Source organism: Mustela nigripes, chromosome 2, assembly GCF_022355385.1.
Source record: "Mustela nigripes isolate SB6536 chromosome 2, MUSNIG.SB6536, whole genome shotgun sequence".
In the NCBI taxonomy this organism is placed as follows: Eukaryota; Metazoa; Chordata; class Mammalia; order Carnivora; family Mustelidae; genus Mustela; species Mustela nigripes.
In genome coordinates, this window is record NC_081558.1 from 187515972 (window position 1) to 187529805 (window position 13834).

Sequence of the window (13834 nt, forward strand, 5' to 3'; positions counted from 1 at the left end):
TTTCCATAATATATATTTGAAAAGGGAGATATAGATTAATGTTGATTGCAATTCATGTAATTTGTCCTAATGTCAAAAATCCAATATTAGGATGAAATTTGCTCCCCTAGCAATAAAAAAAACATTCACAGGACCACCAAAATACTGTTTTTCACAGTTCAAAATATTGTTCAAAATTCATCATCTGTGAAAATTGGTTCTAGTAGCTGAAATAAGTTATAAATAAGTTATTATATTTTCAGTCCTTAGGGTCCATTAAGATAGGCATTAGGAAATAAAGGATTATTTGTGAATTTTAATTCCTTAGTGTATCTATAGAAAGTTGTTTTGAAATGTAATTCGGCACAATTACAAACTTGATCAATAGGACGAACCCACAGAATTTTTATATTTGTAATGGAAAGGAAGAGAAAGATAATAAGACTATCCATGCAGTAATATTTTAAAATGCATTGGTGTGTCTTTCAGATTTTGAAAGTACTACATTTAATCAATGGATATGTATGGGATATTTTCCACAAGGAACAAAACTGCTTTATTACAGATGGCTTTGGAGAGACTCACTCACTGATGATTCTTAGTAAAACAAGAAGTTGAGTAGGCTCAGAGCTCTGGAATTCTCAACGAAGACTAGATTCTTGCTTAGTTTATAACTTTCTTACAAATTAAGAAAAACAAAACAAAAACCCAGTAACTGATTTGTAGTTAGTAGGGATCCTAATATAATTCCAGGAGAAGTTGGAGAGGAAAATCATAAAATTAAACAATGGTGCTTATGCCAACTTCCAACTATTACATCAGTGGTTCCAATCAGGGGCCACTGTAATATTTTATGTGCCAGGGATTATGATAACCTATAAAATATAGATATTATTTTTATACTCATTTTATAGATGAAGAAATGAACATTCAGAGAAGTTAAGGAATTTACCTGAGTTTACACAGCTAACAAGTAGCAGAGCTTGGATTTGAATGTAGGCACACTGAATCCATTCTCTAGGATCGGACATACTTTCCCCCAAGTGCTACATTAGTCTTTTTTTTTTCCTTTTCCTCTCATCTATGCTGTTTCTTCTTGGTGAACTTAAGGTAGTTCAGATCAAGGATTTTATTTCATATTTCTTTGTGTTGCTGATGCTCAGCACAATTCTTAATGCAATATATGTTCACTATAGACGTAGACCAATGAGTAGGAGAGTGAGAAAATTTGGATTTTAAGATACGCAAATATTTTTGTTTGACATTTTACAGAAGGTAGAGATCTCCTATTTGTATATTGATTGGAAATTTTACCTCAAGGGCAAAAGGAAGCATGAACTCAGCTAACCAGCTTCAACCCTACAACCCATTTAGGTACAGCTCAGAATGAAGTCCTGCCTGGTTTGAGTCCGCTGAGGCAATTCCTGCTGCTAATGCCTTAGTAGCTTCTGCAATATTTGGGTCCCGTGACAGAAAAGTCTATTCTAGTTAGACTCCATATTATTAAAAATGGGGGTGGAAGGCGGAGAGCAAGCAATATTGCTTTTAAAATTTCTCTTTTTCTACTGTCAGTCTTCCTCATACCTTTTGGGACACAGCCAGATGATATTAGATTCTATAGGAATATTACAAAAACCCCAGGGATTCACTTCTAGAATTCCATCTGGACAGTTTTGATAATCGTTTGAGATAACAGATACTATCATTGACCCTCAACTACTTTTGGGGATTATTCTAAATTTTGGCTAAGAACCCCTCCTCCCATCTTTAGGGGGAATTAAAATGGTAGGAAATTAGGCTGAAACAAAGTAGCTAAAGGAAATGGCATAGTTGTTTTAAAGTGTTCTGTTTCCCTTGTGTTCCTCTGCTCTGTATAAGTTCAGGTGAAGCTATGTATTTTCCTGTGGTATGGTCTGTTTTTATACTTATTCTGATAATATGTGAGTCTTTGGGAAATGTGTGTGATTCAGTAGAGGGGATTTAAGTCTACTCTGCACGCAGGGAGTAATTAATGGAGGCTGTCTTCTTATTTTTAACAAATATCTCCTTGTAGGATGAGGTTCTGACAGGAAAATTACAGGATTGGTGCCCCTGCTAGAGTTTATGTTAATATTGGAGGCTGTATGCTCCTTAAAATGTAAATGGAGCTTAAATAAAAAGGTTAAGAGGCAAGGTTCTTTTAAGAATATAGGTGTTCTTTTACAAATACAGGTTTGTGGGGAAGACAGATATACCTCCCCACCCCCCACGTAGGACAGATGTCACCAATTGTCTATTAATATTCATTGTGCATCTGTCAGCTCCTCTCTGAACTTTTTACTCTCATGCTTTTAGTAATTTTACAAGCATTTCTGTGCTGCAAGATGTTTTCATATGATATATGAGACAAATGGATATTTTAATCATTGAATGTTTTCTAATTTTAACCTGCCAAAGAATATGAAAGAGAAATTCAGATCAAAATAAGGCTTTGTTAATAAAATAAATACTGTTTTACTCAATCTACTAAGAAACAGACTTGAAAACATAAACAAAACCCTGAGACCAACGTTACTGCCATGGTAGGGGGAAGAAAAAGAGTTGCATCATATATATGACAAAAGAATAAAATTATATACATGTGTGTTTTGTAATACCTCAATAGAATATTACCAAGATCTGTCTCTTAAATGGTTGGTTGCTTGTGTGTCTAAAAACATGGTGTTTTCAAGGGGGGGGGGATAGTTTGTAGCCAACTAGGAGTTTGGTTTCCTCATTATAAATCTCACGTGACTTTGATATATTTCCTTGACATACTTAGCACTTACGTGTATATCTTTTTCCAGCTGTGGGTGTGTAAATATTTAGATAATTCAGTCACTCATGTTTATATTTTATCTTCCAACTGGGCAGTTGTTGAAGGAATTCTGCCCTGCCCCTTTTTTTGATGCTGACTGTGCATAAAGTCAACTGTGTTCTCTTCCCAAAGTTCTACCAGGATTCGTGCTGAGGACAGCTGCTGTGATCATCCTTGTTCCCTGTTAAAGCCTCACTCTGCCCATCGCTTTCTTCTTTGACCCTCTCTTCTTTGTTACTTTTCTGTTTCCCATGCAGAGTTTGGTTGAAACCAGGAAGTTGGTCTTACTAAGGGTAATAAAAGCCTGACATCTTATAACATAAAAATTAGTACATAAAAACAAATTGTTATAACCAGAATGGTGGTTGTCAGGTGGCTTACAGAAACTCAGAATTTATGATGGAAGAGAGAAGGCTTTTTATGAATGAGTCAATATTAGAGAGAAGCTATGTGACCCAGAGGAGACGAACACCACCTGCTCTAGGGAGGAGGACTGTATGTAATCTATACTCTTCGGAGAGTCATGGGTGCTGTTCCTTATATGATCTTGGCATAGCTCAAGTTTCCCTTTGAGAAAGTGCATCAACAATTATTGATAGAAGATAGGAGACTTTTCCTTCAAAGTATGATTATGGAAAAACTTCGGGAACCAGTGATACTGAATTTTTTATAGATTTTGTTTTGTTTTGTTTTTATTTTTTTTAAGATTAATTATTTAATTTATTTATTTGAGAGAGAGAGAGACAGCGCATGAGTAGGAGGAGAGTCAGAGGGAGAAATAGACTCCCCACCGAGCAGGGAGCCCGATGTGGGACTCCACGATTATGACCTAAGGCGAAGGCAGTTGCTTAACCAACTGAGCCATGCAGGTGCCCTATGTTTTTATTGTAAGTAATCTCTACACCCAATATGGGGCTGGAACTCAACTCTGAGATCAAGAGTCTCATGTTCCACCATCTGAGCCAGCCAGGTGCCCCAGTGATCCTGAATTTTAGCTGCATAAAGAGTTGCATAGGAATTGAGGTTCTCAGTATTAAAAACTGACATTCTAAGCTATTTACTAAAAAATTCAAGTTCGTAATTAGAGAAGATGACACAGTATAAGACAAGCTTTATACCTCCTTTCGTTCATTATCAAATTCTTTACCAAGTAAAAGGAGTATGAAATCATGAGGTTTACAGTCAGGTTTTCTCTGTATGCATAGGGAAGGAACAACAGATGCCCCTAGGTTTGACTGCTTTTTGTTTTTATAATCCACAATTTAAAGATAAGCAGTCAAAATGAACACTTGAAGCGTTGGAAAGAAGAACAGACAAAGCATGTTTCGCTCTGGGTTTTAATGAAAGGTTTTGAATTGGACTCGAGTTGAATCTGAGCTCTGCCACCTTCTCGCTGAATGACAGCTAAGAGTCTTACTTCCCCCATATGGACACCAGATATAACAACACCCACCTCATAAAGATGTTGTTGTGATGAAGGGGATGATGGATAATTAATGTTAGTTTTCTCTTTCTCTTTCCTTTCTGCTTAGACTTGATAATAAAGAATAATTTATTATAGTGTTTCTGGAAAAGGTGATTGCCATTTATAATTTTTATTGGGGAGGTTAACCAATTACTCATTATAAATACTACTCAGGAATTGGACATTTCCTTTTCTGAAAGTTATGCAGTATGAGGAATTTGAGATTTCTATGTTTTTTGTTAGGATTTTCAAATGCACAAGCTCTGTATTCAAATGTCTTTTTTTTTTTTTTTTTTTTTTTTTTACTAAACCTATTCATTTCTTCAGATCATTATATGCTAACAGAGTGTATTTTCTCTGGAAGTGTGTTCCTCAGAAGCAAAGTTCAGTGGGATATCCTGGAAAAAGAAAACTGAAGAGTTCAGTAGCCAAAAAAGTTTGAGAAAGGCTGCACAGGGTACCTTTCTGTTGGCGTATCATAGTGTGCTTTTAGCAAGACAGAAGACCCTGAGAACTACAACTCCTTTTTTGAGCAGTTAGGCATTAACAATCTGAGGAAAGAGTATTTCACGTAGCCTGACAATTTAGCCTTTAGTAATGTAGATGCCATTTTTATTGCTGAGATTCTTTTACCGAATACTGCTGTACAAACATTCTGGTGAAAGCTTAGGCCTGAGTTTTCCATTCCCAAAAGTCATGCTAGCTCCGGTACAGCTATAGGGAACTGCTGGTTAGGAATAGAGAGAGTCTTGAGCTCCACTGTATGTTAATGGCATCTGGGTGATCTCCAGGTTCTGTAATTGGCCATTACTTCCTCTGTACACTCCCTGGACAGTTTTATTCTTTCCCATGGTTTCAGTCTCCAGCTTGATTCTCATCTGTGGTTCCAGCTGAGATTTTTTTCTGAGGTTAAACTTGGATATTCAGTTGGCAACTTGTCATCTCCACTTGGAAAAATCAAGAAGTACCTCAAGCCCTCCATGTCTCAGACTGAATCAATCATCTCGTCTGTGCTTCCTCTCAACAAATTTCACTCTTTGAGTTTGCACCTTCATTGGGACTGTCATTCACCCACTGCTCAGATCACAAACTTGGAATCCTCTGCCTTGTTCTTCTTGTCCATCCTGTGCACTTTCCATTTCGTTTTCATCCCGCATTGCCAGTGCGGCAATGACAGTCAGATCCTGTTGATTTTATAACTAAATCTCGAGATTCTTTCCTCTGTTTTCCTTTCTGTCTGGCAAGGTCCCAAGTTTTCAGAATTTATTGTTTAAAGTGTACAAAAGTTTCTCGACCAATTACCTCCTGATTTAGCCCACTGTAGAGTCCACTGTCATACCACCAATGGTGAGCTCTTCAGAACCAAGCATGGAGGCACCTGGGTAGCTCAGTGGGTTAAAGCCTCTGCCTTTGGCTCAGGTCATGATCTCGGGGTTCTGGGATTGAGCCCCACATTGGGCTCTCTTCTCAGCAGGGAGCCTGCTTCTCCCTTCTCCCTCTCTGCCTGCTTCTCTGCCTACTTCTGATCTCCGTCTGTCAAATAAATAAAATCTTTAAAAAAAAAAGAAAAAAACCAAGCATGACTCTGCCCATGCCTCACTTAAGATATTTCAATATTCTCTTGCTTTCAGGTAAGTTGTAGAACTTTGACTTGATCTACAACGTTCATCCCATTATTGCTTCTTCAGGCACAAACTTTCTTTGACAGTTGTGCCTCTAGTGAAATCATCTCCTTTCTTTTATTGTTGACTCAGTTTTCAAGACTCATCTCAAATTTTATGTCTCAGGATGCCTACTCTCCCCTGTTCAGGCTGTCTTAAATGTCCTTTCCCCATAGCAAAGTTTCCCCATTGCAAACTGTGCATCCCTATTTCTTATCTGAAATGGACTTTCAGAATTTAAAATAATGAGTGCTTTAATTAAACAGCTATTACCTCAGTAGTTGCTCCTCATTAGCGTCCACCTTTGGTAATTATAGCTAAAGTCAAGGCAGGCCACATATATTTTATTCTTTGAAATTGTATAACATTTGTGATTGAGTAATCTAAAATCTAATTAAAATTTCATTTGACTTCAGTATAGCCTTTGTGAGAAAGTATGAGTTTCTCAGTTATTTTTCCCCCATGTTGCCGGTTTATTTCTTCCTTCTTTAGTGGTTGGTTTCATTTAAAGACTTTATAGTATGTTGTATACTGTGCATTGAATTAAAGCTGTTTCTCAATATTTCAGGTTGTAAAACTATTACTTAAGATTTCAGATGACAGTTTTCTTTACTTCACGGTCAATATAACTGAATGCTCTTTAAATTTTACCATTCATCTGTTTATTTCATTCATTAAGAAAAAAGGTTAATTGTAGTAGTTACAAATTAGAGATTTATAAATCAGTCCATGCAGAGTTTACAGTCTAGGAAAGGTTGAAGATAATGCACATTGATTATCATTTAAAAAATAAAATCTTTTAATGTCTTTCTATAGAATATGTGATTAAGTTTCAGATCATTCTACTCAAATAGATCTTCCCCATTAGGACTTAATTCATTTTTTCATTTTTTTCTAACGCCTGTAGCATGCTCACACTCTGCCAAGCATAAGAGAAGCAACCATGAGCAAAATCAGACCCATAGATCTTACAGAGCAATGGGAAATACAGGATTCCATGCATCAAACAAAAAAAATGAGATTGCAATTCTGATCATTCTTACCAAAATGTAGCTGTGTAGGGCTATTTAGGTCTATAAACAGAGCACTTAACTTTTTTTGAAAGACCAGGGAGGGCAGAGATTTAAAAGGAAAGTGGATGTTAACTACCTTGAGATCATTTCAAGCACAAGCCCCTGTGGCCCGTGTAGGCCTGTGGCAGGAGGAAGCGTGTTGTATTTGTGAACTAGTGCAAGCTGAGGTGAAGAAAGCAGAGAAAGGAGTGGAATGGGAAAAGTCTGGAGAGCTAGACAGGGGAATGAACACACTCTTGTAGATCTTGTTAAGGACTTTATCTTAAGAGCCACGAGTATATTTTAAGAGCCACTGAAGTAGGGGAGAACCCAGATTGTATTTGCATTTCAAAGCCTTCTTCTGGCTACAGTGAAGTGAAGCGGTTTAAGAGATTTCCTAAATCCGGGTGGGAATTGATAGTAGTTTGACCTGGGTTGGTAGCTGGCTGTAGAGATGGAGATGAGGAGACTGATTTGAGAAATATCGGGAAGGAGGAGGACAAAGATGGGGAGGTGTCAAGGAAGCCCGGTTTCTACTTTGCATTATTCATTGAGATTGGATGGCTAGATAGGAACGAGGTTTGGGGCTCAATTAAATTAAGCCTTGGGCTGTTGCATTTGAGAAATCTTTTTAAGAAATTTACATGTCAAATTTATCCACAGCAGCAGTATGGCAGGAATATTAAAAAAAAGATGAATCTTGATCCCTGTTTTAGAAGTTATAATCTCATTGGAAAAAGATAAAGTATAGACACAGGAAATATTTAAATGACACAAACACGCAGGACCTCACTTATGTAATACAGAACGCAGGCCCTTACCCAATGTCCTTTTTCACTCTATATTATATTTAATTATTTAAACTCAATTACATAACATTTCATCCTTGAAGTATATTAAATATTAACATATCACTATTGGCAACTAATGAAATTAATTTATTAATTCAAATTCTGGGAATGTGTATACACACACAGACTTTTATTATTTAGGAAGATAGAAAAATTTATATAGAGAGCAGTTTCATCATAAATTTGAATATGATGTTCACTGGTCTACCGAGTAGGTTTTTTTTTTAAAGTGTTGACTGATGTTAGTTACAAATGAGATTCCAAGAAGCTGTGCTATTATCTGTAACACTCTACAATTCTCTCAGTCATTCCTCTGCAAAAAATAGGCACGGATGTGGTAAACACAGACAGGGTGATGACTTCTGACAGGCTTTGTGCACAAGGCATTTGAAGAGCGGACAGGATTTGTACCGAGTTAAAGCAAGAGTATTTTCTAGGTGGAGGGTCAAAGAATTCAAAAATTGAACGATGTGGTTGAGGTGGACCCCGGTAGGACTAATTAGTAGATGGGGTCCGGAGTAAATAAAAGGTCACTGTTATGCCCTGTTTACATAGTAGTATTTACAGCTAAGCTTTTGCGATAAGATTTCTAGTTGTTTCCATATGATAATATGAAACCATTTTGCCACTTCTTCTGCAGGCTCCCGTCTTCGTCAGGAAGATTTTCCACCTCGCATTGTTGAACACCCTTCCGACCTAATTGTGTCAAAAGGAGAACCTGCCACTTTGAACTGTAAAGCCGAAGGCCGCCCCACACCCACTATCGAATGGTACAAAGGGGGGGAGAGAGTGGAGACAGACAAAGATGACCCTCGCTCACACCGAATGTTGCTGCCGAGTGGATCTTTATTTTTCTTACGTATAGTACATGGACGAAAAAGTAGGCCTGATGAAGGGGTCTACGTCTGTGTAGCAAGGAATTACCTCGGAGAGGCCGTGAGCCATAACGCTTCGCTGGAGGTAGCCAGTAAGTACATGGGGCTCTGGGCTCTTGACAGCAGGAATGGTGTGGTGGGATCTTTTGCCTGGAGAGTGGTAATAAGAAGTCCAACCCCTATCCCAGGCTTTACATGAACAAAATGTCTAGCTTTTTGTATGAATACAGTCCTCTACCTATTTGATATGGTTTTTTTTTTCATCGTAGCTGGTTATTCAGGCTACTTTGGGATTTGCACATAGTTGTTAAACCCTTCTACTTGGGATGTGAAGTAGTTCTGTTGAACATTTTCATTGAAATTGATTTATTCTTAAAAAATTGTTATATCCTTCTTCTTTGTTGCTTTCAAATATACTGAATGCAAGTACATTTCTGTGGAAAGAATAGCAGGGGTATTTTTCATTTGTCTTCGTTTGGAGATATACTTTCAATTGGTAGTGTAAGATATGGTTTTAAACCATATGCTTCTAATTCTTAGAAATGTATTCTACTTTTGGTAAAGGTATAGGTAGAGAAATAGACATATGTGCCTCATACATTATTACTTTGGCTACTGTAGTGCCGTCTGGGAGGAAAACCTGTGTATGTCATCCTATGGTAGTTGATGGTTTAGTTATTTACATGGATACCAAATACAGTTCATTTGCAATCACCTCAAGAAGGATCTCTTGACTAATGATTAAATTGTTAGGTGCGTTATGTATTTCAATACAAATTAGGCTTCTCTTATTTTTAGTAAACATTTAAGAGGTAGCCAGAAAGTCTCATATCCTTGGAAGAATATATTCTATGTATTATAAGTACAGTTGAATATTGCCTAGGGATTGGTTGGAAAGACAAAGTTTAGATCTCTAATATACTTTACATAAAATGAACGGTGAAACTGCAGACATAACTATGTGTATATGTATCTATAATGTTTTCTAGGATGATTGATATTTTGATATAATTTATGTTCAAAATTGAACTATATAATCAGCTTCATAATCTCTACTGTTGTCTCTAACATTCATCTAGAACTTGAGTAGATCAATCCACAGGTAGTTGTGCAATTATAGACATAGAAAGGAATTTAAAGACAGATTTTCCAACTTAATCAGATTATTAAAATGGACTCAGTCTCCAAGAATCAAGATGGGTTGATCACACACATAGATCCATGGAGAGTTTTGGGTGAGACAGAATGCCGAAGATGTCCAACATGCGCATAAAATTTAAGTAGCTAAAAAAACGAAAGTAACCGTTTAAAGCCACTCACATTTTTTAAAACGTTTACTTCAAACTCAAGTTTATATTTCTCTTCACATTTAATTGATCACAGACCTACTGTACTTTCTCTTATTGCCTTGATTCTCAGTGAAAATCTTAACTAGCTAAGTGAGATGAACAAAAGCTGTAATCAGAGCAGCAGGCTACTTTTCTTTTTCTCCTGCCTTCCCCCTTCCTTCCCGCTCATTCTCCCTCATTCCTCCCCCCACTTCCTCTCTCCTCCATTCCTTCCCTCCTTTCTTCCCACCATCTTTCCTTCCTTTTTCCTTTCTTCGCAAATTGAAATGTGGTGCAGGCAAAAGACGTTTCAATGTTTTTCTAAAAGGATATGTATTTTTTGATACAGTTTTCTTTCAGGTTGTGGTCAGGGAAAACTAAGTTAACATTTGAATACAAATATAGAGAATCAAGGAAGATGTTATAGATGACCTACTCGTATAGATGGTATAGATGACCAGTTCTTATTTTTGGTAGATAAGAAACCAAAGATCAGAAGGAAAAACAGAGTTCTTGTTTATTCTTTGCAAGTATAATCCCTTATAAATGAAGTGTGTACCAATAGAAATATATATCTGAGATCATATTGTGTTTCTGTCTTATTTCTTACAATACTTGCATTCTGATCATTGCCAGAGTTTTTAGAAAATGTTATAGACTTGAATAGAACATCTAAATGCTTACCCTTTAGATCTCGCCTTTCAAAACTCCTTTAGTTTTACTTTAGATGATCAAGATACCCTTAATGCACTGGGATTTAGAGAGCTCTGTTTTTTTAATCTGGCTTTTGTGTAACTATTTTAAAAGACATTATTAGTATCCAGTTCAATTCTTTTTCTAAGCAAGACCTCCCGTTACTTTGTGAGTCCATTATGGGAAATGCTTTCCAGTCTTAGTCAACAAATATACCTTCAAGGAACTGAAAACAGACATAAGATCATTATATAACTTTTATCAGCAAAATATGCAGATAATAGTCCCTGAATGCATACATCCCAAATTTTCATGTGATATTTCTCATTATGTCTCCAAAATGTTCCAAGCTCCAGAGAAAAGAGAATATAGTTAAGATACTTTAAACAATATTTTAAGATCATATTCATTAACAATTCATACATGTAGAAGGGCAACATGTATATAGTATATTTATCAAACATATTTTGACATTCATAAGGATAGTTTGGTAATAAAGATTTTTATTAGTGATGATAATAATAATTATACTAAATCCAAAAAAAAGTTTGAGTAGTGTTTGTAATCAACAATTTTTGTACTTGTTTTATTGCAATAATTAGCAACGTGTTTTTATTTGGATAAATTGTATTATTTTATAACCTAATTTATATGGGAAAAATTAATGCTCTGGAATTAAAATGGGTTCTGTGTGTTTAAAAAATGATTTAGTAAATTCAGGCTTTAGTGCCCTACAAATAGATATGTAGTGATATAGTTCACCTATTTATGTATTTTAGGCAATAGTTACTGTCAATTCACCATTTTAAAGTATGTTTGTGTCCTAAAATGGAAAGTTGCCTTTTGTATGTTACATAAAAAACCAGGTCATGTGTGTATGTGGGGAGGTAGGGGTTAGGAGTAGAAGTCCAGGGAAACATAGGCCATATTTGCTGTGGCTTAAATCTGTAAAGTACGGTTCTAGTTTGGTTTTATTTTTTCCTGGAGAATATTACTACCTTTTTTTTTTACACATTAGTTTAAAAAATGTGTAAAAAAAAAGAATTCAATAAGAACTATTCTTATTCTTCCCAAAGACACAGGAAGGCAAAGATTGCATCTAATTTCTTAGTGAGTCTGTAATCCAGAGTAATAGCATTAACAAAAGTGTCTAGAGGCAACCCAGATTTCACAGCACAGTTGTTGGTAATGCTTTTAAAAACATTTACCTGTGTTTTATTTGCCTTTAAACCAGGTTTTACAGCTGTAACAACAACTAGATTTCTCGGTTCCTAACAATTGTCAATCTCTCAACCACTGGAAAAAAAAAAAGATATTGAATGTCATTGAAAACCTTTGTTTCTGTATAGAAATGATATTAATCATGTCTTTTGTGTCTTTAATATTTATTGAAATTTTTAAAGTACACCAAAAGGATTACATTTATTAGTTATTTTTAGGATTAGTTATTTTTTATTTTCATTTAAATCTCCATCATAACTAGGTTAGACCCAGTGAAAAGCACTGGCCAGCCTTTCAGTGTGGATCCTTGCCATGTGGTAAAAGCTGCAATCCTTGTTCTTGAAAGCTCAGTTTTAATGCAATTAAAAAGTTATTTCACACAATCATAAAGTCTAAAAATTGAAATGCTAAGGAATATATGATGGTTGTTACTAAAGTTTCCTGGAATTTTTTGAAGTTTATTTCTGCAAAGGAAAATAATTTTTAATCACAGATTGATTTTTTCAATATATTTTAAAAATCTTCTTCTTCTTCTTCTTCTTCTTTTTTTTTTTTTTCTGCAAACCAAGAATTCTATAACTTAATGGGGACATTACATTGGAAAATTTAGGAGATACCACTCGCTATTTCTAAGATTTTTGAAAACTTCACTCTTTATCTAATTCAGTTTCAAAGTTAGCTTTCTAAAATGGTCTTGCAAGTGGTATGTTCTTGTTTATCTTGTATTAGCTTTATTTAAGAGTCTACTAAATGTTTAGGAGAATGTTTATTGGGACCATTCTCCATTCTCCTGTACCCAACATCATCACTTACTAAATTTAGAACTCCATTTTGTGCCTGGCACAAATTAATAACACAATTCTTAGACACAACTTATATTTAATAAGTAATTTGATCTTGGGTAATTGCATTGAATTTTAAGGAAAATTAATCTGAACCTTGACCCTCCTGCTTCCCATTGTAGAACATGGCCCTCTACGTCATCTGCTAAGCAGGGCACAGTTCGCATATGGCTATTTGTTTCCTATTTAAGCTGTTTTCTCTTGAGGAAAAGAAATTCCCTTTAGACTAGGCAGACATCTGCTGGCTGTTGTAGCAGCAAAACCGGAGGAACTATCTTTCCTGGAGAAACAAACAGACAAACAAACAAACATTTTTCTCAATTAACTGGGGGTACATTTAGTAGTAATTACTTTGGGGTAAATGTTTATATTTTGAGGTGAACTACTCCCAATATAGCATGATCTTTTGTTGTTATTAAATGATACTCATCAAAGTGATTTAGATTTGATTTATCCAGTTTTCTTTCTTCCGGTAAAATGACAAAGTAAACTCATGGATGCCAAGCAGCCATGTGTTTACCTAGATACAATAGAATGTATTTCTAAAATCTGGACCTTGGAAGATGGAAGGATTACTCCTGGAGGTAAAATGGTTCAGATGAGTAGGTGGAAGTAATACATGCCATTATACTTTAAAATATTGATTGATCAATTGATTGATTATGATTATGTGCACACACATAATCAATCTGACCTCTATTATTGTCAGACACTGGAATTATTTATATAGTTTATATGCGCGCACACACACACACACACACACACACACACACATTGTTCCCGGATAGTCCTTTTATTTTTGAAATTGAATTTCCTTTATATTACGTATCTAAAAATATTGTTTCCTCTACTTAATTTTGTTTTATTGTTTTAACTAGGCATTTTCAAGTGTTTTTACCACATTCTAAAACCTTTTTTGTATCTTATTTTTGTTTTCAGTATTCAGGAAGAATGTTAGTCATTTAGTTTAATGATTTAAAAATCTTTTCACTTCCTGGTACACTTACATTCTAAAATGAACTGATTCTTTG

At 35.5% G+C, this 13834-nt stretch overlaps 1 protein-coding gene across 4 annotated transcripts in view; it reads left to right on the forward strand.

Annotated features, from left to right (window-relative positions):
• ROBO1 (roundabout guidance receptor 1) overlaps window positions 1-13834 on the forward strand; it is a 414151-nt gene that overhangs the window by 64590 nt on the left and 335727 nt on the right. For all 4 annotated transcript variants that reach the window (XM_059392146.1, XM_059392148.1, XM_059392147.1 and 1 more), the window contains exon 2: window positions 8485-8811. In XM_059392146.1, coding sequence (XP_059248129.1) covers window positions 8485-8811 — 327 coding nt within the window. The remainder of the gene's footprint in view (window positions 1-8484; window positions 8812-13834) is intronic.